The sequence below is a fragment of the Pogoniulus pusillus genome, chromosome 19, assembly GCF_015220805.1.
Source record: "Pogoniulus pusillus isolate bPogPus1 chromosome 19, bPogPus1.pri, whole genome shotgun sequence".
Taxonomy (NCBI): Eukaryota; Metazoa; Chordata; class Aves; order Piciformes; family Lybiidae; genus Pogoniulus; species Pogoniulus pusillus.
The window spans coordinates 24585188-24611462 of NC_087282.1; the positions used below are offsets into that span (position 1 = coordinate 24585188).

The following is a 26275-nucleotide window of genomic DNA, read 5'->3' on the forward strand; positions in this document are numbered from 1 at the left end:
GCAGCTCCTCCAGGAGGGTGCTGCAGGAGACAGTGCCAAAGGCTTTGCTGAAGGCCAGGTAAAGGACTCCCACAGCCTGTTCCTCCTCCATTGAGCAGGACACCCTGTTGGAGAAGCAGATCAGGTTCATCAAGCAGGACCTGTCCTTCCTCACCCCCTGCTGACTGGGTACAGGGCTGCATGATGGTGCTAAGACGATGTGCTCCGTGAGCTGCCCTGGCACTGAGGTCAGGCTGGCAGGTCTGTAGTTCTCTGGGTTTTCCTTGCAGGCCTTCCTGCAGCTGGGTGTCACATCTGCCAGTCTCCAGTCAGCTGGGACCTCCCCAGTTAGCCAGGACTGCTGGGAAATGACGGGCAGTGGCTTGACGAGCAGCTCAGGTGTTTCCATCCAGCCCCCTGGCTTGTATGTGTCTTGGTGGTGCAGCAGGTCACCAACCCTCTCCTCTTGGACTGTGGGGGCTTTGTTCTGCTCCCCATCTCCATTTCAGCTCCGGGGGCTGGGTGTCCTGCATACAACTGCTCTGGCTGCTAAAGGCTGAGGCAGGGAGGGCTTGGAGTCCCTCAGCCTTTTCCTCCCCCCTGGTCACTGGACCCAGCAAAGGCCAAAGGTTCTCAGCCCTCCTCTTGCTGCCGAGACCTTCACAGAAGCATTTCCTGTTCTCTTAGTTCTGTCCCATCTGTTGCCAGCAGACCTGGCATCCTGTAAGTGATGAAAGAACCCAAAGTCCTGCTGGAGGCACCAAGCTTGGTGCTGGCTCTTCCTGCCCCTTCCTTCATCACACCCCTCAGCTGGGGGGATAGAACAGGGCATTGCTCCAGCCATCCTGAGGCCCCGAAGTCTCCTTCCACTGCCCTTGGACTTGTTGCTTCATCAGTGCCTGTCTGCAGGCTCAACACTGGTTAGTGGGCTGCTGGCAGAGGAGCAGTTGTGTGAGGGTACCCAGGGGGTTCTGCCCTGTGCTCATAGTGCTCTCTGTACCTCACCCCTGACTGCTGCCTCTCTTGTTTCATTTCAGGGTTACACACCTTACGTCTCCCACATAGGCATTCAGCAACATCCCTCCCAGTCCAGCACCATTGTACCTCCTACCTATTCTGGCCAGCCCTATCAGAATTCCCACCCCAGCTCCAACCCTGCCATGGTGGATCCTGTTAGACAGATGCAGCAGAGACCCAGCGGCTACGTACACCAGCAGGCCCCTGGCTATGGGCATACTCTGGGCAACACACAGAGGTACTAATGCCCTCCTGGATGGTAGAAAGCTGTGTTTCAGCCAAGGCTTCCCAGCTGTGCTGTCAGACAAGCCTGGCAGCAGTTCATGAAGTGCTTGCTCCCTGTGCAGTTACACAGCAGCTGAGTCCTTGCACTGTCACTGAAACATCATAGAATCATGGAGTGGTTTGGGTTGGAAGGGACCACCAAAGCTCATCCAGCCCAACTGCCTTGCAGCTAGCAGGGGCATCCTCCAGTAGAGCAGGTTGCTCAGAGCTCCATCAAGCCTGAGCTTAAATATCTCTAGGGATGGTCCTCAGCCACCTCCCTGAGCAACTTGTTGCAGAGTTCCAGCACCCTCATGGTGCAGAACTTCATTATCCAGCTTTCAGTCCTGGGAAAAACCAGGGACAGGATGAAATTCCGAGATGCTAGCTGCAGGCAGGAGGCAGTGTCAGCAGCCCGAGGAGGGAAGTGGGAATTGACCTGAGGAGACACAGTTTTGGTTTTAATTCTGACAATAAGATCCCTCTGAAAGGGCGGGAAAATCATGCAGAGCAGTGGGCTGAGGACTGTCACTGAAGGCTTAGAGAGGCTCCAGTGTGCCTCACCTTTCTGCAGAGGCGCATCCACAAGGAGCTTTTGGGGTTCTGTGTCTTGTTGATAGAAGAAGTAGGGTTTGGGTTAAAGAAGCTGGCTACCTACAAATATTTTACTCCAAGAGCCTTTCCTTTCCTCCTGCAGGTTTCCTCACCAGTCAATACAGCAGGCCCCCATGATGAGTGGGATGAACCATTTGGGACCACAAGGAGTCTCCTCAGGAATTCGACCCAGCCAGATACTACCTGACCAGCAGCAGCAGTATCTGAGGCAGCAGCAGCAGATGCTGAGGGTGAGTGGCTGCTGACAGGTGGAAGGCTGCTAGAGCTGATGGAGGCTTGCCCAGCCCTGCTGACCTCTGTGCCAGCAATACTGCTCTGCCCCTCTATGCCAGCGAGAACACCAGCTCTGTAGCATTCCATGAGGGGACTCTCCCCTCCTTACACTTGCTCCTGATGGAGACACCTGCTGCACTGCCTCTTGCCAGTCACCCAGCAGGAGCTGGAGGGGAGCTAGGAGCAGAACAGTCTGTTTAGTCCTCTGTAGCCTGTATCCTTCCTCTTCCTGCTCCAGCTAAGCCCAGAAAGTTGTGCAGTCAGCTCTCTGCCTTGCAGGTGCTAAGAACAAGGGCAAAGCACCTCATGCTCGCATGGGGGCAGGCACAGTTGTTTTGGGGCCATATCTGCATTTTCCCAAGATCAGAGCGATGATTTGCAGTTGCCAGGGGCAGGAAATGTGGTGTGAAGCACCCAAGTACTCCACACCTAACAGCTGATCCAAAGGGAGCTCTTAGACCCACGGCTCTGGAAGTTCAGAGGTGTGTGTCAGCAGACAGAAGTATTCCATGGGTTTGCATCATGGTCTCAAGAATATCCAATACTTCTCTACAGACAGGAATGCATCTTTGGAGTTACAGAAATGTAGGGAATTGACAGAGAAACACAGATGTCCATTGGGCTACCTGGTCAGTTGCTGACTTTACAGCAAGGCCTAGAAACCCTATAGAGCATTTGGAGGCTCTACACAGCATGGAGCAGTGAGACTTTGTGTTCTGGCAGGAGCCTGAACAAGGCAGTGGTTCCAACAGAGAGCTGCAGCATTGTGGAATACAGAGTGGCTCAGGCTGGAACGGACCTCAGGGATTGTCTACTCCAATCCTCTGCCATGGCCAGGGAGACCTCTCAGCTAGACTTGGTTGCCCAAGTGTAACTTGACCTTGAGCACCCCCAGGCAGGAGTCATCCACAGCCTCCCTGGTCTGCCTGTCCCAGAATTTAACCACCCTTGTACCAAAGAACTTCTTTCTCAGCTACGCTCTAACCCTGCTCTGCCTCAGCTTCAAACCATTCCCCCTTGGCCTGTCTCAGACACTCTCAGGAAAAGTCTCTCTGCAGCTTTCCTGCAGGATCCATTCAGCTATTGGAAGGCTGCTCTAAGGTCCCCCAGAGCCTTCTTTTCTCCAGGCTGCACACCCCCAGCTGCCTCAGCCTGTCCTTACAGCAGAGCTGCTCCAGCCCTTGGATCATTTTTGTGACCCTTACACTGGCAAAAAGCCTGCCCACAGCATGGGCAGCAGCTGTCAGCCCTCTTGCTGAGCATCTCTCCCTAACTCTTCACTTGGTTTCTTTTACTGTTCTTCACCCCTCATGTTTAGGAAGAGGACAAGCAAAGTGGTGCCACTTCTCCTGGCTCAGTAACTTCATCTCTATCTTCAGCTTTTCATTGAATCATAGACTGGTTTAGGTTGGAAGGGGCCTCAAAGCTCATCCAGTTCCAATCCTCTGCCATGGGCAAGGACACCTCCCACCAGAACAGGTTACTTAAGGCCTCACCCAGTCTGGCCTTGAACACCTCCAGGGAGGTGTTCTAGTGTCTCACCACCCTTACTGTAAAGAACTTCTTCCTAATGTCTAGCTTAAGTCTACCCTCTGCCAGTTTAAACCCATTAGCCCTTGTTTTGTCATTGCAGGACTTCTTTAGGTAACATTATTTGGTTGCTTACAAAAAGACTCCAAAAAAACCCAAATTTCCATTGTTGCTGTGACTTCTGCTGCAGTGTCAGACACAGCAGGTGAGGAGCACGCTCTTAGTGCCCAATTTGGCTGCCGTGGACACAGTGGCTTGTAGAAAGGCTGCTGGCCTTCTGCTGTGTACTGCATGGGTTGGTGGTCAAGGTGGTGCAGCTGGGCGTGAAGTCCAGGGGTATCCTGGCTCCTGTAGTCAGTCACCTGCCTTTTGCTCAGGCCAAGCTTCTCAGTGGTCAAACTAATTAGGCGGTTGCTGTAGAAACTCACTCCCTTTGGCTTGCCCTGGGCCTCAACGTCTGTGTGACAGGTTCTTGTACCAGTTATTGTCCTCTGTGCCCTGCTTTTCCCTGGCTCTTCTTTCACTGTGGTGCTTATCCTGGGTGCACCTAGGGAGCACCTGGAGCTTCCACAGGGCAGGGGATTTCTGTCCTCTCCTGTCCCTTCTGCTGATGTACTTTTGCTTGGGTTTTGACTCTGTTCAAGGTTTGAACCTTGCCCTTCTGAGCCAGTGATCAAATCTGTAGCTAGGATCACTATGTTACTTTTCTGTGATGGTGTTGGTAGCTATCTATTGCTCCCAGGAATTCTTCTGTCCATCCGGAGAGTTCAAAACCTATTGGCAGGTGGAAAAAGTGGCTGAAAATTGGAAATTAAAACCCCTTGAGATTTGTGGGTATATCTGAACATTCTCACCACAGTTAGTTTTGGATTGGAGCACTGAAGTGCAGCACTGGCTGCATGAGTGACCACTGAGCCATAGACTTGTCTGGGTTGGAAAAGCTAAGATCATCCAGTCCAACCATCAACCCAGCACCACCACGGCCACTAAACCATGTCCCCAGCTGCCACGGCCTCAGGTTTCTTGAACACCTCCCTGGGCAAAACAAGAAATGGTCTTAAATCAGCATAGATGAGATTTGAGGTAGAGACTGGGGATAAACTCCAGTAGTAGGGATTGTTGTGACCTGGAGTGGACTTCATAGGGAGGTTACAGGAGCTGTTAGTACCTCTGGAGAGGTTCTGAAAGCAGGTCAGACAAATACCAGTGCAGTCACTATTTCTGACCTCGAGTAAAAGGCAAGGGATGAACCAGGCAGCCTCTAAAGGTAGCTCTTAGTTGGTTTCTATCCTTGTATCTTATTTGCTCCTAATCACTTCTCAGCTGACAGATTCCTGTGTCTCTTCCTGCCACCTGTTGATAGCTCATCCTACAGAAGAGCTTTGTTTCTGTCCCTCTATTTCTTCCCATTTCTCAGCCCTGGGCAGTGTCCTGGTGAAGTTTGGGTTATTTGGGTAGCTGTGAGGGAAATGGAGTTAGAGGGCATGTTGCTGCCCTGCCTGTGCCCTCTCGCTGTGTGCATTGCTCAGACACTTCCCACGTGTTCCCTTCTCTTTTGTCTTTGCAGCAGCAGCAGCAGCAGCAGCAGCAGCAACAGCAGCAGCAGCAGCAGCAGCCACAGCCACCACAGCCGCAGCAGCAGCCCCAGGTCTCCACAGTGCCTCAGCCGCAGGCGCAGGGCCAGCCCCCCGGGCTGGGGATGCAGCCCCTGCCACCCCAGCAACCCATCGTGAGTGCATCCCAGCACTGCTTCACCTGCAGCTCTCTTTTCTTCTTCCCTTGCACTGCCCAGGCCCCATGTGAGTGCTGAGGCTGCTGGCCTGTCAGCTGCAGTTGTGACCCCCTTTCTCTCTCTGCAGTTCCAGCGCCAAGGCCTTCAGCAGACACAGCAGCAGCAGCAAACAGCAGCTCTGGTTCGACAGCTTCAGCAGCAGCTTTCCAGTAAGCCTTCCTGTGCTTCATCCTGCCCCTAGCCATCTCCTCTCTGTTTTCTGTTGCAGGTACCCCGGTGTAGTAAAGCAAAGCCAGACTGTTGGTCTGAGGCCATAAATGATGCTTGCCAGCTTGTGAGCAGCCTTCCAGACCTTCCTTCTGCTGCCTGCAGAGGGACAAGGGAGCTGAGGCTTTGGAGAGGATACCATGCCGTTTTCATGAAAAAATCCAGTCTCCAGCTTTAAAGTATTCAGAGATGTTTCCTCTGCTGCAGATGATCTGAGGGGCACAGGGAGGCTGTTGTCCTGAGGCATTCAGTGGAGTGTTTGTGTTATAATCAGGACCAGACTTGGAATTAGGGAGGGCACCCTAGAAAGTGTTGCCACACACTTGCTGTGTTTGCAGTGCTCTCTGAGCTTCCGTGGCTGCTGTCACAGATGAGGTCTAGGCAGTGCTCAGCATTCCAGTAATCTGCATTAACTGGGGATCTAGAGACAGAACTCAGCCTCTCTGCTGCTCCCTTCGGACTGGCTGCTGTTTCACTGAACCTCCCTGCCATTTCTACCAGGAGAGTGGCAGACATCTTATGAAAATGCACAGGGTTTTTTTGCAGTGCATGAAGTGTGAGACCATGATAGGTGTAATAATGTATGGAGTTGTGCCCAGAAGAAGCCACCTCCCCAAACCGGAATTTGTAATGTTCTGAGTTTCCCACTGGCTTGATTCACAAAGCATGAGTCTGTGCAAGGATCCCAGCCAGGACACTCAAGTACAGAAAGACCTCCTGTGAGAATCCAAATATAGCAGAGTAGCCACACTTCTGTATCCTGTCTGCACAGCACATGGAGCTGTGCTATATAGAACACATGCGTGGGGCCACTGCAGCCGTGTGGCAGCATGCAGCTTCCGTGCTCCCTCCTTGGGTGTGCATCAGTTCCACCGGGAGCCATCTGGAGCTCTTATTTGTAGTGGAGAGACCAGGAGCAGTCTGCAGGAGGAGGACGAGCATTCTTTGGGCCTAGGATAGATTGTGTTAGGAAGCTCCATGATATCCCTGAATGTGTTACTGTCCATCAGAGCTTAGGAGGAGAGTGGGTTCAGCAGGTTATGATGGTCTGTCCATGGGGTTTCAGGAAAAAAACTGCAGCAGTTCATTAACTGGACAGTAGCCAGGTCTGCTGTGGGCACTGCAGCACAGAGCATCAGTGCCAGTGGTTTGGAGGTTCATGACCTTCTTGACTCTGACTTGATCATGTTACCTGCCCTTTTCGTGATATGTAGAAGTCCTTTGGGCATGTTCTTCATTTGTACCAAGACACCAACAGGGAGCCAGGACAGCTGTCTGTGAACCCTTCCCTAACTGTGTTTTCTGGGTGTGCCTTAGAGTGACTGATGCTGGCTCTTGCAGCCTTGTGCTGCAGCTCTTGTGCAGTCTTACAGGGATGACTTTTTTTCCTTTCAAAATCATAAACTCGGCCTCCCAGTCAGCAGCCACCTTTCAGGGCTTTGTTTCAGTGCACCAGTTCCACCACAAGGGATGAAGCGATCTCTTCTGGAGCTGCAGGATGGGGAACTGGCATGTAGCTGTCTCTTCATCAGTGTGGGGGCCTGACTGTGCTGCTGCCTCAAGGCTCAGACAAGTGCACAGAGCAGAGAGTGCCATGAAGGTTGCATTTTTATTCCTACAGCCTGTGGCACACTCTTCATACTGTGCTGGTGATGGTGGGGAGAGGCAGCTCTTTCCTGAAGCAGACTGTGACTAACTCTGTCTTGGCCTCAACAGATACACAGACACAGCAAAACAACAACCCCTTTGGACGCTACTGACCAGTGGTTTTCAGCCTGATCCATGAGGGAGACACTGCTGTTGACTGGATGCAGCCTCTCCAGCCTGACCCACAAACTGGGACTGCCCCCAGCCTCTGTTCTTGAGCCTGTGCCCCCAGTGCTGCTGCTGCCCATCTCACAGGGAGATGCCAGGAGGATGGTTTTTATTGTACAGAAAAAGTGTTTTTACTCTCCAATTTCTACAGCTGTTTCTGGAGCTCCCTTGTGGCTAATAGTCTCTCTTCCCACTTTGGTTTCAGTTTTTACTCAGTTTTTAGTATTTTTGTTAAAATAATGATTAAGACATTGTAAGATTTTTGTACTTTATTTATACCAGATGAACCCCATGCTGCACATTCTTGGATGAATACAGAGAGCTTACTTTGCAAAAGCAGTGTGTATTCAGAGCCTGCCCTGCCTTCTCAGCACTCCTCCTGGTGCAGCCCAGCACCACCTCTGCTCCTGGTCCTCATCAGTCTCTCAGTAGCTTTTGTGAGTGGCTAAACTGGTTTGGGAAAGAAAGGCCCTTCCCTGTTTGGGCCATGAGTTGGGCTTTGTACAAGCCTGGTGGGTTTTGTATGTTGTTAAGAGCTTCTCTAGCACTCTGTGACATGTTACAGCAGGACAGAGGTACAGAGCAGAGGGAGTGATGTTGCAGGGCAGTTGGCAGCCCTGACAAGCCCAGCTCAGCTCCCCAGCCACGGCAGGCACCCAGATGCTCAAGCTGCTGCCTCTGCAGCCTAGGAGGAGCTGCAGACCAAGTGCCCTCCCAAACCTGATTTTATTGGTAAATGCCAAGGCTCCTCTGCTGCCAGCTTCCTGCCAAGCCCCAGTGCTTTCTCTGGATGGGTGACATGCTGCATTCTCAACTCTTCACTGGCTCACATCCTCTCATCGCTGTAGCAGGCTGGTTTAACTTGGTACTCTTAATTCGTGCTCTCTAGTGAACCTGGATCCCTCCAGCACCAGCACTTTTCTGCTCTTCTTGACTCTTCCCCAGCAATTTGCTTGACCTGTGGTCTCTCTCATACCTTTTCTTGGCCAATAGCTTTCTTCTGTCCTGCCCATATGGGATAGGGTGAGCCTCACAAGGACTTATGGAAGATTGTTTCATCTTAAACTAGGGGTTAGGCCGTGGCAAGGCAAGCTCAGTTTGTGGAGAGGAAGGAGCAATGACAGGACTTTAGCCCTCAGCTATGCTCAGGCTACTATGAGAGGTGGCAGTGGCCCATTTGTTGGCTGCTGGGCCTCTGCTGCCTCAAGGACTGAGCCCTTTCCTCCCCAGGAGCAGGCGAGTGGCTGTTCTCAGCAGGACAGCAGCTGTTTGGCACAACACCTACCCACTGCTCTGCTTATCTCCACACTGCACCGCACCTGTGCCAGGCTCTTGCCATGCTGCAACTGGATCTCAAGTTGCTTCTAGCCAGGCCTCATTAATGAGGGCAGATGTGTGTGCTGCTTCTTTTGTGTGTCGCTGCTTCTTTTGTGTGTCCCTGCTTGTCCCCTTTTGTGAGGATCAGGTTGGGGAAGAGCCTTGACCTAGCTCTTGGGTCTTAGGCCCAAATTGTGTCAGGGTAGGTGAATGTCTGCAGCTGTACATTCACCAATTCAGTGCACATGCCGGTTGCATGCAGGGAAGCACCAATAAATACCTGCCCTTCACATGCTGACACACATACCCTGAGCCCAGCCATGCTGCAGAGCCCGAGCAGGGGCTCTGCTGCAGCTCTGGCAGTGTGGAGGAGGCAAAACCCAGCTACCTGCAACCCCATCAGAAAGCATAAAAGTGTCTGCAGTTGCACATCCTCCTCTTTGATCAGGCATCATCGCTGACACTGCCCTGGCTATGGCAGAGCAATGCAGTGACAAGACACATCCAGCAGGACCCAAATTTGTGCCCTGTTTAAAATTATTTTTGTAATCCCATCAGGCAGGACTGAAACAGAGAGGTAGTCCTGCCATGGGAAGAAACAGGCTGAAGGAGAAGTGGCTTCTTCCAAGGAGGCCATGCGTGGGAAGGGAAGATATCCCTGCACTGGGAAGGGTCATGCCAAGAGGAAAGGGGAATGGCAGGTGCTGGGCCTTGCTGCACGGTGCTGCTGCTAAGCCCACAGCTCAGTGTCTGGCAGGGGGCTGTGTCTGGCCTCAGGGCTGAGGCTGGGATGGGGCATCCCATAGTGAGCCAGCTGAGCACTGCGGAGCAGTGGGAGACGCTGCCCTGGCTGTAGGGAAAGATTCCAGAACTGGAGGACATGGGATGCTCCAGCTGCTCTGGGATGTTCCAGGGCAGCACGAACAGCCCAAGGCTTTGTGTTGGGGTAGAGGGCGTCTGTGCAAAGCAGCTGGGGCAGGTGCAGGGGACAGCGGGGAAGGGTTCTGGATATCAGGGTTGTGCAAGGTGCCCAGGGCATTGCCCGCCGTGATGCGTGGCGCCCAGTGTAGAGAAGGATGATTGGGACGATGCGAGGATGCTCGTTCAAGCAGGGTCGTTTGCTGGGGCGGTGCGAAGTGCCCAAGATCGGTAGCGCCGGTGCCGTGCGCAGAGCCGGGTGCTAGGGGCGGGGCGGGATACCAGGGGTGCAGGTGCGGTCAGTGCGGGTGCTCAGTGGGCGCGGTACCGGACTGCGCGATGTCCGGCGGATGCGACGCCCTCTCGGTGGTGCCGGGGCCCACTGGCGCAGCGGCGGAGCCGTAGGATGGGCCATCATTACCGTACACGTACTAACACCGGCGGCGGCAGTGAAGGGGTGCTGCGGCAGGGCCCCTCCTTCGCCCGCCCCCGCCGTGCACGCGCCGCGCGCTCCCGGTGAGGGGTCGGGCCGGACCGAGCGGAGCGCGGGGCGCGGAGCAGCCGCTGCCGCCTCCGGCATGGCCCAGCCGCGCCGCCGCCCCCGACGGTGAGTGCGCCCCGCCCTGCCCCGCCTGGCCCCGCCGCGGCCCTCACTGGGGAGGGCGGCTGGGGCGGGACCGGCCCGGCAGCACGGCGTGGGGCCGCGGGAGCGAGGGTTGGCCGCGGGGCCGGTCTTGCTGCTGGCTCTGGGCCCGATCCCGATCCCCGAGTCGGCGCGGCGGGGGTCGGGCGGCGGGGGTAGCGGGGAGGACCGAGCGCGGGGGGTAGCGAGGAGGGTTAACGGGGCCGGATGAGCGGCCGCGGCGAACCGGCGGGTTGCCATAGCGACGCGCTGAAAGGGGAATTGTGCGCCCGCCTCAGCTGCGCTGCCCCTGGCCTGCGCCCGCCCGGCTCGGCCCGGTACCGCCCGGCCCGCCGGGCCCAGCGCGGGGAGCGGATATTGCGCTGGCTCGGAAGCCCCCGCCCTAGAACTGAGGCCCTGCCCGAGTTGGGGTGCTGGGGGTGCAGATGGCATCGGTCACTTGAAGTGGAGAGACGTGCCTGGTGCCGCCCAATGCAGTGCTGCTTGTTTGGGCATCCGCGGGTGAAGGGCAGGCGGGAGATGCCCTTGTCTCCGTGCCCCTCACATAGCCTGGGGATGGCATCAGCCATGAGGTGCCCGGAGCTAAAAGGCCAGCCCTGCCTGTCGGGCGGGGGTCGGGGGCCTGGTGTCCAACAGGAGCTGCATGGCACTGGCTGTGTGTCCCCCTGCGCAGAACAGTGGGTCAGGTGCATGGCACAGGTTGCTGTGACTCCACCAATGCATGCTGTGGCTCGAGCTGGCATCATTCCCTGAGCTTGTCCCAGTCACCATCGAAGCCACAGAGCAGGGCAGATGCCATGGGTGATGGTCAGTGCCAAAGTCTGTCCATGTGCTGGCAGCAGTGAGGGAAAGGAGAAGTAATGACCCACATGAGGCCTTTTGCCAGCCAGTCTCTGGACCGAAGTCTTCCAAATGGTGATATCTTCTGGTGCTTTTGCTGGCAGCCCTTACCAAGGCCATAGACCTCCCCTAGGGAGGTGGTTTGGGCATGAAGTCCTAGTGAAGCTGGGATTTTCTCGGCACCCTTTGAGTCTGCCTCATCCAGTGCTGCTGCCTACTTCACCCCAGGCAGTGGCAGAGGGACTGGAAGTGCACTCATGGTTGGGCACATGGTTCAGTGGGAGATGTGACAGCCAGCTTCCCATGAGCTCCTGTGCTGCTATGCTTCATGTCAGCATGGTAGAACCATCCCTCCTCTGGAAACTAAGGTGCTCTGTGGAATCTGCCAGCGGGGTGAAGAGTGGTGGTGTCCTTAGTAAGGGAGCTGCATGTTGCTCCCTTAGGCAGGGGTCACTCCCACCTCGGGGAACCACATGTGTTGTCTCTGCTCCCTGCTCCACTCCAGAGCACCCATGCCAACGCTGGCACAGGGCTGGGTGCCCCGAGGTCCCTGTCAGAGCAGACCTCCTCCTGGTCCATGCACTACAGGTGACCACCAGCACAGCTGGTGTCTGTGGCGTGGCGAAGGCTGACATTCAGAGGTCACATCCTAGCACTGTGCATGTGTTTGGTTTATTTGCATTTGCAGTTAGCCCAGCTCAGGGCTTTGTCACTTGCATGTGCAGTTGCCATGGTTACTTGTGCAGTCAAGATGTGGAGTTTGGTTGGACACCTGCAAACATGCAGCTCTCAACCTCTGGAGCACCAGGGTATGAGTGAAAGCCGTTGAGATGCAGGGCAGCTCTTGGACCGGGGCATGTGGGCCCTGTGCAGTCATCTGCTGAGGAAATGAAGTTGCAGTGCCCATTTTGACAATGTCTATGTGCTGCTGCCTTGCACAGCCTCCAAATGTCCATATTCAACACACGAGGTGCACCTAGGGTGGTGGTATTGGAGGGAAAAGTTGTGCCCATGCTAAGGACATTGCCTAGCACCTTGACTGTAATTACTCTGTCTCCCCATGTAGAGGCTCTTCTCCCAAAGGGCTGGCATGAAGGTGCTAGAGAACAGAGTGGTCAGGATGGGCAGAGCCTCAGAGTGACAAGTGGAGCTGCTGTGCAGGCTGTCAGGGCCTCACCCATGGGCAGGGGCCTGCCAAGGCTTCAGAAGGCAGTGTGGGAGTTGGCAGAGCACTGTGATGCTCAGCTTCAGCTGTGATGGCTGCATCCCTCTTGGGTCTCTCTGAGGTCTGCTCTGAGTGCTCAGGTCTAACACAGAGACCAGGTGCCTTCTTGGGCAGGGGCACACTGAGTCCACAAGCAAGAACAAGGAGATAGTGACTATCAAAATCCTCTGGCAGGTTAACATTGGCCTTGTCTTTGTGTCAAGGGAGTTGGATTTTTAGGACAGTAGCAAGTATGGAAGGGACCTGGAGGTTATTGAGTCTCTAAGCTCCATCTGATCCATTCCTAAGCAGCATCAGCTTACCCAGCAACTCGTGAGGCACAGCAGTTGGAGGAGGGAACTCCTTTTGGCTATCCAGGAGCAACTGTGGTGTTGGACAGACCAGTGTGAGGTGTCCATGCTATGCCAGTAGTAGGAAGAGAATGGAAGGGAGTGGTAGGGATGAGCTGTGGGGGACCCACAAAGGAAGCTGTGAAATCTGGCAGCAGAGCATGAAGGGGCTCAGTATCTGCTGTCCTGGGGTGATGTACTAAAGGCAGAGGTGTGGGGCAGCTTGACTCTGTCCTTAGAGCTTCCAGTGCCAGTGGGATGGGACAGTTATTTGGTCCATTTGGGATCCTAGAGAGAGATTCTTACCCTAATGGTCTCTGGTTGTTGCCTGCCACTGACAGCATTTCAGAAGATGCTTGATCAGGGTCTGGTATTTGTACCTGCAGCCACAGCTGGGGTATGTACCAGTCTTGGGTTGGCATGCAGGAGAGGAGGTGGCAGCTGCCTGATGGGCCCCTCACTGGCAGGAGGCAGGGTGGGACCTGGTACCAGCATGCTCAAGGAAAGCTGGATTGGAGGACTGTGGCAGGATTGAGTGGTGCTGCATGGTGGAATAAATGCTCTGATGGTCTCCTAATGTGATGCTCCCCAGAGCTGGTGGCAGGGAGCAAGCTGTGGCCAGTGCTGTGTGTTGCTGGCCTCAGCAGGATTCTGGAATGGGTGTGAGAGGAATGAATAAAAGGTCCTGAAATTGCCAGAGCTGGCAGTTTGAACCCATGGCATTCACACCCTGGAGTGAACCTGACTGCGGAGAAATAGGGATGAAGCAGGAGCAGTGGAACAACCTGGGGGCTTCCAACTGCAGCTGCCAGGTCCTGCCTGGTGTGCACCGCTCCTGAAAGTTGCCCTGTTTATCAGGATGCCTGCTGTTTGCTTGGAGGCTTATGTGGGCTCAGGACAGTGTGGTGTTTCAGTTGATGATGAAGCCTGTGATCCTGCTTAGTCTTGCAACTGGGTGTGGAAGTTCTGCCCTTGCCATATTGTCTGTCCAGCAGCAGGGCAGGCACGTGACATGGGACGGGGATGTCTGAGAGCAAGCCTTTGTGCCCAAGAGTGCTGTTTGGGCTGAGGCTGCCTTGGCAAGGAGCTCAGGGGATTGTTGGGATAAAAGCCTTGTTCCTGACACTGCAAAATGCAGAAAAGCAGTGTAACATCTGTTATTTTCAAACTGCATCTCAGTGTGAGCACATCCTATGAGGTGCCTGGCAAGCAGAGCTGAAGCTTTGCCTGGTGGCCAGATGCTCTGACCATGCCCAGCAGAGCAGGTGGCAAAGTCTGGGAAAGGATGCAGAATGTGTTACAGGGCTCGCACTGTGCAAAAGTCTTGTTTGGGTCTGGGTCTGGAGTGCTCTCCACAGTGAGGGTGAGGATGGTAAAAGCTGGTCAGGAAGGCTTCTGAGATGGGCTTGCAGAGGGGACTGCTGAGAACACCTTTTGGCCTGGTGATCAGGAGCTCAGGGACTTTGCCTTCATCAGGCACTCATTAGCTGCTGCTCTAAAGGAGCTGGAGAAGAAGCCCGGGTCTGCAACATGGCACAAGTGTCTGGATGCCATGTCCTGTGGAGATGGCCATGTCCATCTTCTGTTACCACCACCCAGTACTGCCAGAGCTCTGGAGGTGAGTCTGTGAGTTTCTGTTTTCACATCCTTCTTCTGCTCTTACATGACTCCAGGCACCAGTGAGCAAACTGAGAACTCATGGGACAGGGAAGCAGGAAGAGGAGGCAGGGATTGATCTGTGTCTGTATTTCTGTCTCTAGAGCTGTCTCGGGGAGCTCAGGAGAGATGTGTGTGTTCAGATTGTGGAGTCAAATGCCTGGAAACTGCAGAAGGAATGGTCAGAGGTCTGATGGCCTCCCTGCAAAAAATGTCTAAATAAGGCAGGGTTCTTCAGACTGGAAAAGAAACAACAGCAGAGAGGCGAGATACATCTTCAGGAAGCCAGCAAGGAAGGGATAGAGGTTAACTGTCACTCTTTCTTTCCATGGAGCTACAAGGTCACATCAAAAAGAAGGCAGCAGGAGGTGCTGCGCAGGAGGAGGGGCATTGCCTCTCACAGACATCCTGTCAAGTCCTCAGAACAAGGCATCATGAGTGGTGAAACGTTATATTGGTTCCAGGAGAAACAGAACGAATTCAAGAAGGGCCAGAGGTTGCCCCCGAGCCAACAAACACACCAAAGTCCACCTCTGACCTGGGCAGCTGCTGACCTGCAAGTTGCTGCTGGGAAGAAAGTACACAGGACAAGGTGGACCCTTGGTCTGAACTGCTGCTTTCCTAAAGTTGTGCCTACAAGAAAGGGTGGTACCAGGCAGGAGCCCTGGGCTGTAGTAAGGAAGCTCAGTGTTAATTTCCTTGGCACAGGATGACAGGTGCCTGCTCAGTCCCACTTCCTCACTGAGAGTGTGTGATGCTCTTCCCACCTGAAGGAGCTGTAACTGGTGGGAGAGGTGGGATCTGTGCCAAGCATTGATCCTTGGCATCACAGGACCCTTTGCTGGAGACTTGCAATGATGTTTGGTCTGCTGAACAATTGCTGCTTTGGTTTGTTTGAGAACGGTAGAATGGTGGCAATATCCTCCTGTGTTACCTGACACCTCAGCTTCCTCTCCTGCTGTGGGCACAGCACCCAGCATGCTGGCAGCAGAACTGGACTCTCATCTCTGGTGTTGTCCCAGTTCCCTGGTACTCACTGCATGTGGTGGGCACTGTGGGATTGCTGAGTATCTGATCTTGATCTCCACCTTCTCCAGCCCCTTGGCTCTGCCTGTTCTCATGCACATCAGAAAGCATCAGTCCCACTTTTGTTCCTGGTTTCACGTGCAGATGAGAAAAGACTGGTATCCTGCTGCCACTGATGGTCCAGTTCAGCTGTACTTTGGCATACATGGGATGCCAGAAGGGATATCCCTCCTGAGCAGTCCAGAGACATACAAGGACAGCAGGGAAATGCGAGGCTCAGCTTGTGAGAAATTTGCTTCTCATGGGAGAAGCAGGCTCAGGGAGGAGGATGCAAGGATGACCTGGGGATTTTGTGGGCTTTGGGTAGTGGGCAGCAGGACAATGCCAAGCAAGGCTGAAGAGAGGATGCTGCTTTACATCTTCATGACTTCCAGGAGGATCCTGTCCAGGAGGGCTGAGGGAAGTATCCACTCAGCACAATGGCATCCTTGCTACTGCAGAACCAAAGTCTGCCCTCCTAAGGAGAAGTTAAACACGTGAATGGGTGTTTTGCCAGAGGTCGTGGTATCCCTGCTTTTTTTGTGCTTGAAGATGGAAAACATGGGAGGAAAAAGCTGAAAAGGAAAACAGAAAATACATTTTTTATTAAATTTGAACGGGCTTCCTTCCTAGCTTCTGGCTTGCCTGGGCTCCAGTCTTTAGGAAGCCCCAGTTGTGTAAGCCAGAGCCAGACTTTGTGGAGCTGGTCTGGCTGCAGACTGACCCTCCAGCTCAGGGGGTGTCCATGGTCTGCCAGCTTTGTTTCATGTGAGGGCAGGCTTCCTGGCTTGAGGAAGCTGCTTGTCTTAGTTGAGTAGAGGCTGCTGTGGGCTTTGGCTTGAGGTCCTTCCAAGGTGACTGCCACTGCATATGTCCAGGCTGCCAGCCTGTGACCTGTGACCATGCTGCTCTCTGGCCCGGGAGCTGTTGTGAACTCTTGAGGTTGCTCACTGGAGCACATAGCAGATCTGTGCATTTGCAGAATTCCTGGGAAAGCCTGTAGGGTTTCTGGGGAAACCAGTAACTCTGGGATGGGCTTTTATCACACTCAGCTGCAGATGGGTAGTTTTGGATGCTGCACGGCGCCAGCAGCTTATGTGGGCAGCCATTGTGCTAGGGGCCCTGGAGCTTCTTGCGCTGCCCCAGATGTGGGCGACACTGCCAGCACCGTGGCAGCTCTGCCACGAGCTGATGCTCCCTGGGGTAGGGTCGGTGGCTTTGCCCAGGAGCTCCTCCACAGCTGCCACCCATTATCCTCAGTGCCAGCACTGACAGTGGGGTGGAGCAAGGGGGAAGATAGACGTGGAACGGGAGGGTGGCTTCTCCAGCACCTCTGTCTTATTCTGGAGCGTGCAAGTGTGAAATTCAATTTGTAGATAAGGCAGAGTGGTGAGGAGCACAGGCCCCAGCAGCTGCTGGAGCCAGGCAGTGTCTGAGAGCATGCACAGCATGTCCTGCCTGCCAGCTCTTGCGGAGGCTGACGTCACCTCGGAGGAGCTGCTGCAGGACGTGGCTGCCTGACGCTGTGTCATCTTGGCTCTGGGTGTGCAGCCCCAGCTGCCAGCAGGAGCCCTGCTGAGTGCTGCTACCCCGGGCCTGGCCTCAACTGCCCTGTGGGGAAAAGGGGCATGGCACGGCTGGAGGAGGGAGGGAGGTGTTGCTCTTTGCCCCCAGCGACTTTCAAGCTAGGCAGCAGAGAGAGCTGCTGTGGAGAGGGGAATCGGTGGCACTTGCAGCAGCAATGAGCTTTTCCCATCTCCACCTTCAGATCTTCCTTTCCTCTGAGTTTTCACTAAGTCACTCTTGCTGATGGAGCAGAGGGAACAGGCATTACAGTGTTAGCAAGTGCACCTTGCACTGGCCCACGCTCTGTCCTCCGTGTGGTCACAACTTCTCCTGGCCCCATCCAGGTCTCCCTGGGTCTCCCAGCTCTAGAGCTGTGCAAAGAGCAGCCCTCTGTGGCAGACGAAGAGAGCAGTATTGTGAGGAGAGGCACATGGCAGAGCTGGGGACTGAGCAGTGCCCTGATCCCAGGGGATGGCTGCTGGGGCCAGCTGTGATCCCAGGCAAGCTGCAGTGTCATGGAGTGGTGGGTCACGGCTGATGCCATCAGGAAGGGACCACCAGCACGGTAATGCCAGGATGATCAGTCTGTGGGTGTGCCTTGCTGGCCAGAGACAGCACTGCTTGCCCCAGTCAGCCTCAACACTTGCAGCACAGTCAGATCACGCCTGGGCTTTGGTCAGGGCACTGAGCACTAACACAACTCAGCAGCTTGTGCCAGGTGGGATGTGCTGGGGCACTCATCTCTCTGATCAGGATGATCGGCTGGGATTCATCTCCCCAGTGCAGCATGGGACCTGGGAGTCTCCTAGCTGTGAGAAACCATGGGACATGGAGTAGCACAGCCCCAGATCCTAGTGTCTGGGTTCATGAGGTCTGTATGGGAGCCTGCCTGGGGTTTCAGCTAGGAGCAGGGACTGCTATAACAAGGTGGAGGTGATGTGGGCTCAAACGTCTCTTGGGACAGCTTTCCTCAGCATTGCCACCAAGGACCCTGTAGTGAGTAAATAATTTGGTGCTGGACTACAATGTTTGGGTTTTCTAGCACCTTGAGGGAGCACAGTCCTGCTGCCTGTGTTGTGACCCTGAGGGGTGGCTCTGTGCCCAGCCTTGCACAGGGATTTCCTGTCTCTGTAGAGCCACCTTGCTCCACGGACTTGGTGGCTAGGTTGGTGTCCCTTGGTACAAGACAGTGCCAATGGGCAGTGCACGAAGTGCTTGTAGAGTGACAGATAACTTATCACCTTATCTCTGCAGAAGAAAGGTAATTAATTATGGTGTGTTTCAGCTTCCATGAAAAAGTTAGTTCCTGCTGGTCTCCAACCATTTTCCTCACCTTTGTGCTTTGCCCTGAGTTTTGTTACCTTTAGCTGGGACCATCTCCGTAACCTGGTTTGCAGCTCTGCCCTGCAAACCTTTACTCAGCTGGCATAGAGTGGTGGATAGTGATATCAAGCAGAAATAGATGTCAGTAAGGGAGACAATCTTTCATCAGCTCTGCCACTGACACCAGGGGCTCTTACAGCCATGATCTGGATTGCAGCCTGTGTTGAAGTAGGTTTTGTCTTCCTGCTTTGAAACAGTGAAAATAAACCACTGACACCTTATTTCAGAAGTAACTTTGCATTCAGAGCACTACTGGTGCCAGAGCAGCTCCAGCCAGCTGGGGTTACCCGCCTGGATTTTCCTTCAGGACCATGGTGTTGGCTTCCTGCTTTGAGTCAAAGCAAACAAAACACCGATAACCTATCTTGGGTGTTCCCCTTGCTCTTGAACCCATTTCTCAGCATCTTCCTCACTGAAAGCCTTTGTATTTTAAGCTGCAGCTGGTTCCTCTCTGCCCAGCTCACCTCCTTAGCCTTGTGGAGCCTCCTTTGGGCCACACTAGTCCATGGGAAGCATTGGCTGTGGATGTGTTCAGTCTGCCTGCGTCCACTGTTGCTTTCTTGGCTTTTCTTGGAGCATGTGTGAGACATCTTGAGTTGGTGGTGTGGGAGGACAGGGCCTCGTGCAAATTTCCCATGGCCTGGCTGTCTGGAGAGGTCCATGTCCGTTGCATGGCTGAGGTCTAGAAAGGAACTTGGGAGCCTGGGGTATGAGAGAGCTTTGAGAAAGGACATTCCATCAGCACCTGGGTTTCATACTGCTTAGTTTGGGGCATTTCAGAAACAAGGGAGTCATTGCATTGAGTCAGCCTCTGGGTCACTGAAACCTTTCCTTATTTGATTTCACACCTGCCTTTGCTAAAGTAAAACATGTGGGCGTGTTTGGACTTAGAGTTTCAGAACCTTGTTTCTCTGTGCTTGAGGAATTGTTCCCTGACATGGTTCAGTCATAATGATTCATGTCAGCTAAGAAGCTGAGGCTCTTGCTTGTAGTTTTCAAGGTGTTTTTGGGAGAAGACACAGGGGCCATTAGTGTGGCAGATGTGAGGAGGGATGGGAGTGAGCAGCTGAAGCTGGAGGAGGAAGCTGGTGCATACAGCTCTCTCTTTGTTGGGTGGGATTTGCACTCCAGTTGCTCCCTGCAGAGTCTTGGTCTCAGATTTCTGAGGTGAGCTTAGATTGTCTTAAAGTAGGTGCCTGCTGCTCATGTGTGATGTGTTGGAGAGTGAGGCAGTTTTCTTGGCATGAACTTTGTGCTGGTGCCAAGGACTTAACCAAAAGCAGATTGTTTGTCAGATTACTCCTGAAGAGAAGTCTGCAAATTCCAGGATTCTGCAGATGCACTTTTGCACTGTCAGTCACCTGTCTGCACAGAGCAAGCACTGAAGTAAGTCTGCCTTTTGTTTATGAATCACTATTTCCTATAGGAGTGAAATGGAATGGAATAGAATTAGAATGATGTGATGGTTTGGGTATTACCCCTCCCCCCCCCCTTTGGAAAATCACCCAGACTAGACGCAGCAGCTCTGGAAATTGAGTGAAGCTTTATATTTACAGCTTAGCACAAGAAACAAGCAGATATTTACAATATATACAGAAATAGATAAGTTAAAAAATAATACAGTCACACAACAGCCCTCCCAGAAACGTGAGTCCTCAGGAGAGGCTCTCAACCACCCTTCCACCTTCCCCCCATCCCTCTGCCTTACACCAGATCTTGCTTCATATTCAAGGTTAAGTTTGGAGGGTTGACCAGGGGGGTTAGGAAGCAAATGGATTAGTCACACAGATGTCAGGTTAGGTTAGAGAGAAGTTCATGCAGCCCCAAGAGACAGAGAATGACTCCCTTATCTATGTGTTCTTGTTCTTGTACATCTCAGCGATCCTATGAGTGCAGTAGCCATCACGATTGTTTCCTTTTCACAGCCTAAAATCTAATTCTTCTCACCAAAATATCTCATCTAGGCTCAAACTAGCACAAATGGAATGAAACAGAATTGGAATGGAATGGAATGGAATGGAATGGAATAGAATAGAATAGAATAGAATAGAATAGAATAGAATAGAATAGAATAGAATAGAATAGAATAGAATAGAATATTTCAGTGGAAAGGACCTATAATGATAATTTAGTCCAACTGCCTGACCAGGTCAGGGCTGACCAAAAGTTAAGGCATACTATTAAGGGCATTGTTCAAATGCCTCTTAACTGACAGGCATGGGACATCAACCACCTTTCCAGGAAGCCTGTGCCAGTGTTTGACCACCCTCTTGTAAAGAAATGCCTCTTAACGCCTTGTCACAGTTTTAAACTGTTCCCATGCGTCCTGTCACTGCATGTCAGGGAGCCATGCTGAGCACCTCCCTCCCCATCTCCTCAGGAAGCTGTAGAGAGCAGTGAGGGCAACCTTCAGGAGATGCAGAGGTTGCTCAGTACATGTCCCTGCTCATCTCTCCTCCAACTGCGAGCCAAACGGCTTGCTGCAGCTTGAGTCACACCAAGCACTTTTGCTGCAAGTCCTTTTGGAGGGCTTCACTGCAGGGCGGTGCTGTGCTGCAGGGCTGTATTGCAGAGCTGCATTGCAGGGCGGTGCTGTGCTGCAGGGCTGTATTGCAGAGCTGCATTGCAGGGCGGTGCTGTGCTGCAGGGCTGTACTGCAGAGCTGCATTGCAGGGCGGTGGTGCTGTGCTGCAGGGCTGTACTGCAGAGCTGCATTGCAGGGGCGGTGCTGTGCTGCAGGGCTGTATTGCAGAGCTGCATTGCAGGGCGGTGCTGTGCTGCAGGGCTGTACTGCAGAGCTGCATTGCAGGGCGGTGCTGTGCTGCAGGGCTGTATTGCAGAGCTGCATTGCAGGGCGGTGCTGTGCTGCAGGGCTGTATTGCAGAGCTGCATTGCAGGGCAGTGCCGTGATGCGGGACTGCGCTGCAGACTTGCCTTGCAGAGCTGCATTGCAGGGTGGTGCTGCCGGGCTGTGCAGGGCAGTGTGACAATGCCATGCAGGGCTGTGTTGCAGCAGCAGCTCACCGCTGCCCGGGCTTCAACGCTGCGGGCGGTGCTGAAGGGACAGCTCCCAGCCGCTGCTCCTGCCGCTACCGGGGCTCGCAGCTGGCAGAGAGTGGGATGCAGGCAGGGCCAGGGGGCACGGAGCACCCCAGAGCCCCTCACACCACCTTCAGGCAACGACACCAAGCACCACCCCATGGTGATAGTTCCTGCCAGGCCGGACTGAGCAGGTTCAGTCTGGGATCGAGCAATGCGATATCCAGCTGTTGGAGCTGGGGGGATGTGGACCTCGTCCTAGGGGCTTCTGGAGTCTCTTCCGGGGCTCTTTGATCTTCCAGGCTGGATCAGACTATCTTCCTTTTCTGCCAGTTATTCTGGCTGGGGAGCAAGATTGTGTAGATCTGTGCCAAAGTCTGGACACTGTTTGCTGTTTAGACAGTGGTTCTCATTAACCTCTGCCCCTGCAGGGAAGCATTTGTACATGGAAAGGTGAGAGAAAAAAAGCTGCTGCCGTTTCTTCATGCTGGGATCAGGAAGCTGTAATGTGAAGTAATCCAGATTATTTCTACCCAAAACGTGGCACTAAATGGCCTACTTCCAGCAGCTATCCCTGATCCACGTGGAAACCCAGCAGCCCACCAAGAAAGAGGCTGCTACCACTGCCCTCTTCACAGCCGGAGATCTGTCCTCTTGCTCACACGGCAGCTTCTGGCTTTGACACATGGCCCTGTCTCAGTTTTCCATCAGAACTCCGGGAAGCATCGAGTGGAAGGGTCAGTCAGAATCTAGAGCATCTCAGGGTGAGTTTATAGCCCAGTCTTTGAAGCAAAGCTGTCCTCGAGTCCACTGTGGAGGCTACACTCTCTATTTGCATCGATGCCAACAACGTCTATGCTGCAGTACTCACTGTCTGTCCTTCAGCAGCACTGCCAGTCTGAGCTCAGTGACACTGAGAAATCTGCATTTTTGGAGCTTTTGATGCTGAATTCAAGTTGGAAATGAGCCAGACCATCTCACTTGCTGAGTAGTGTGCCTTCTGAAGCCAGGCATCAAACAGTGTGCTGGCATTTAACAGCACAAATGTCTAGAAATGCTGAAGTGTGGGCAAAGGCAAAGTCTGCTTTGTCCTTGGTGCCCTTCCCAAGGCAGGCTTGGGTCCTTCATGGGCTTGTTAAACACCATGTAGCAAAAGGAGAAAGGCCATACTGCAGCACAAAACCACTGGCACCACATGGAAGTGGTACTTAGAATTGCCTGTTTCTAGGGATTTTAGATAGCATTCCTCTGAATGGGAGTTCTTGTGGATCCTGGCACATGTTTGAGAGTTGTCAGAGAGCTTCTGTCCCACGTATGTTCTTGCAGTGTGAGGAACTTAACTGCCACTTCTCACATGGTCTCTCATCATCTCCCCAGGGCAAAGTATGTGCAGTGTAGTGTCTCAGAGACTTCTTATATTCAGCTTGTTTAGATATTGGTGGGCAGGAGTTAGAAAAAGCAAGTTAGAGGGATGTGTCTCATACCTGAAGCAAACGAGGGTGGGGGGTTTGTGACTGGTTTTCCTTCTGTCCCATTGGAGTGACTGTGGGGCCCAGACATGAGAGGTGGTCTTGCTGGACTTGTGTGGCCTCTCTCTGTTGGTCTAAATCTTTTGGGGAATGAACTGCTTCTCTGGAGAACTGTATAATGACTTAATGTGCCTCTATGAGCTGAAGGGAGAGCAGACTAATGCCTTCACATGTCTTGTAAGCTGGCCTTTCACATGTCCCGCTGTACTTGCCTGTTTCTGTGGCAGTGACATGCTGGCTCACGTTCAGTTTGTACTCTCCTATAACCCCTCTGACCTTTCTGGCAGAAACACTGCTGTCTTTTCTGCCATTGTCTGTTTGTGCAGTTTTCTGCACAAAGCACTTGCAGTCTTGCCCATCATCTCTCAGTCCTTTCCCCAGCCTGTCGGTTCCTGGCCTGGCCTCCAAAGAGCTGGGGATCACCTGCGGATTTGCAAACATGCTCCGTGCTGCCCCCTGGGTTGTGCACAGCAAAGCAGGGCAGACCTTTGTGAACCCCTACTTGTCCATTTTCAGTGTAACTGCAAGCTGCTGGTGACCATCCCTTACTGTACAGCAGCTCTGGGATGGACACAAGTCCTGGGAATTGCTCCTACAGTGCTGTGAGAGCAGGAAACGCCTGCCTGTGACAGAGGTGGGTAACCTAGTGAGGTAGGTTGGGAACTTTCCCCCTCCCACTATTGAAATTGACCAGACAAGCTGGGATGGCTTGGAAGTGAGATGAAGCTCTATTTACAAGCAGATGAACACAATATATTTACAATTATAGACAAATTGGAAGTAATGCAGAAGTCCACACTCCCTCCCAGACAAAGGAAACTCCCTCTACTTTCCCAAACAGATACACAAAATGAGCAGCACAGCTTAGGTAGTTATGTGTTAGCCAAGAGTAGAGGAGAGATGTTAGAGCAGAGTGAGGAGGAAGTGAACAGATCCAGCAACACTGGCCAGAGTGAGAGAGGTTATTTACATTTTGGCTTTTTATCCCTCTCAGCAAACCAATGAATGGCACAGACTTCATCATTATTTTCTTCTCACAACCAATGACCTAATTTCTCTCATTAAAATATCCCAATTTACCTCAAGCCAGCACACCTGGGGGGGGGTCAGAAAGACCTGCTGGACACAGTTCACACCATGTAACCACCAACTTTGCTCTGTAGAATTGTCATCCAGGCCACAAACATCCAGGGGGGCAAGCTGAGACCTGCTGGCAGAGAGGTGCTCTTCAGGAGATGTGGGAGCACATGAGCACAAGCACATCAGTCCAGACACGCTGCAACTTGTGTGCTCCCATAGAATCACAGAGTGACAGGGGTTGGAAGAGACCTCTGGAGATCATCTAGTGCAACCCACCCTGTGCCAGAGCAAGTTCACCTAGAGCAGGTGGCACAGGATCGCATCCAGGAAGGGTTTTAATGACTTCAGAGATGGAGACTTCACCACCTCTCCAGGTAGCTGATTCCAGTGCTCTACCATCTTCAAAGTCAAGAATTTCCTCCGTGTTTAGATGGAACTTCCTATATTCAAGTTTGTGCCCATTACCTCTTATCCTGTCACCGGGCACCACTGAAAAAAGACTGGACCCAGCCTTCTGACACCCACCCTTGAAGTATTGATCAGCATTGATAATATCCCGCTTCAGTCTTCCCTAGGCTCAACAGCCCCAAGTTCTTCATCCTTTCTTCATAAGAGAGTTGTTCCAGTCCCCTAATCTTCATAGTCCCGTAACTGCTCAAGCAGCTCCCTGTCCCTGTTGCACTGGGAAACTCAGAACTGGGTACAGTACTCCAGATGAGGCCTTGCCAGGGCAGAGCAGGAGGAGAACCTCCCTGGGCCTGCTGGACACACTGTTCATTATGATGTTGGCCTTCTTGGCCACGAGGGCACATTGCTGGCTTATGGTCATCCTGTTGTCCACCAGCGCTCCCAGTCTTTTTCCACAGAGCTGCTGTCCAGCAGGTCAGCCCTCACGTGTACTGGTGGAGGAGATTGTTCCCGCCCAGGTGTGGGACTCTCCACTTGCCCTTGTTGCTTGTCCAGGTCATGGAGGATGGCGGCACAGCCTGATGGGGTGTCCCACTCCTCCCAGTTTTGTGTCATCACCAAACTTGCTGAGGGTCCACTCCATCTCCTCATGCAGGTTGTTGATGAAGCAGCTGAACAGGTCTGGGCCTAGACTCCTGTTGGCATTTCTGCAGCATCACAGGCCAAGTGGGGTGGGACCAGGGGTTGGTGAGGGCCAGAGTTACTGCCCAGCAAAGGAGAGCAGCTGTCAGGATGGGGAGCGCATCTGGCAGGTGATGCTACATGAGAGCTGAATATCAGCCTGCATTCCTGGAGCACAGGCTGGTGGGAAGGTTTGGAGCTCACTTGCCCTGGGGCAGGGATGGCAGAAGGTTCTCATGATGCTTGCTTATGTTTTTCCTGGGGCATGAGGGCTGTAGCCCTGCGACCTGCCATAGCTACACCACAGTGCAACAGGATCAGGTGGTCAGCAGAGCTGCACAAGCCAGGGTGGCCAAGACTACAGTGGGACACCGCAGCTGCTTGCTCTTGGGAGATCACTCACCTGTGCCAGGTGGGCAGTTTGAGGTCCTGGTCTGTCCTGGCTCTGGACTATGTGGGACACAGAGCTGCAGCATCAGTGTGACGAGCTTGGAGTTGCGTCAGAGTAAGTGTGAATGGGCAGGAGGCTGGATCTCAGAGAAGAGTCCTCTACAAGGGCAGACTGCCTGCCTGCATCTCCCCGACTGCCTCCCAGGGAAGGTGTGGCCCTGGCTCGTCTGGCTGCTGTTGAGGTGCCCGAATGTACATATGCGAGGGAGGCTTCCAGAGGATCCCACCCTTCCAGGTTTCCATGGAGAGTGTCTCCTTGTCGAGGAAGGAGCTGTCTGGAAGGCAGCACGGCCGTGGAAACACTGCTAGAGCATTTGTTTTCCAGAGCACATGAATAACATCTCTAACAGCTAGCAGCATCGCTTCCTCCACTCACCCCACCAGCGATCTGGCAAAGCAACCTGGGATGCCTGCAGTGTCTTTATCCTCCCAGCTCCTCAGTTGTCTGAGCAGCCCCATTTGGGCTGTATCTTCCCAGTCAGTCTAGTTTCCCTTCCAATTGGCAGGCACAGCTCTTCCTGGTGCAGGGCTGCAGGGAGGCAGCAGCCATCTTCACTGTGGGATGCGTTTGGCTTTGTTGCTGCACTGAAGACAGCAAAAATGAGGATGTGAGGAGAATTGATTTCCTGAACCAAATGTCCTGTCTCAGGTCTC

General features: G+C 53.4%; 2 protein-coding genes across 4 annotated transcripts in view; both read left to right on the top strand.

Annotated features, from left to right (window-relative positions):
- MED12 (mediator complex subunit 12) overlaps positions 1-7831 on the top strand; it is a 42942-nt gene extending 35111 nt beyond the window's left edge. The window contains exons 40-44 of one of the 3 annotated variants that reach the window (XM_064159678.1): positions 1017-1234; positions 1958-2105; positions 5246-5407; positions 5538-5619; positions 7394-7831. In XM_064159678.1, coding sequence (XP_064015748.1) covers positions 1017-1234; positions 1958-2105; positions 5246-5407; positions 5538-5619; positions 7394-7437 — 654 coding nt within the window. In that variant the 3' untranslated portion in view covers positions 7438-7831. The remainder of the gene's footprint in view (positions 1-1016; positions 1235-1957; positions 2106-5245; positions 5408-5537; positions 5620-7393) is intronic. The other 2 variants (XM_064159680.1, XM_064159679.1) reach the window with 2 other exon arrangements.
- Positions 7832-10246: 2415 nt separating this feature from the next.
- The window catches only part of NLGN3 (neuroligin 3), a 42319-nt gene continuing 26290 nt past the window's right edge, over positions 10247-26275 (top strand). The window contains 1 exon segment of the mRNA XM_064159681.1: positions 10247-10334. The gene's annotated coding sequence lies outside the window, so the exon portion shown is untranslated.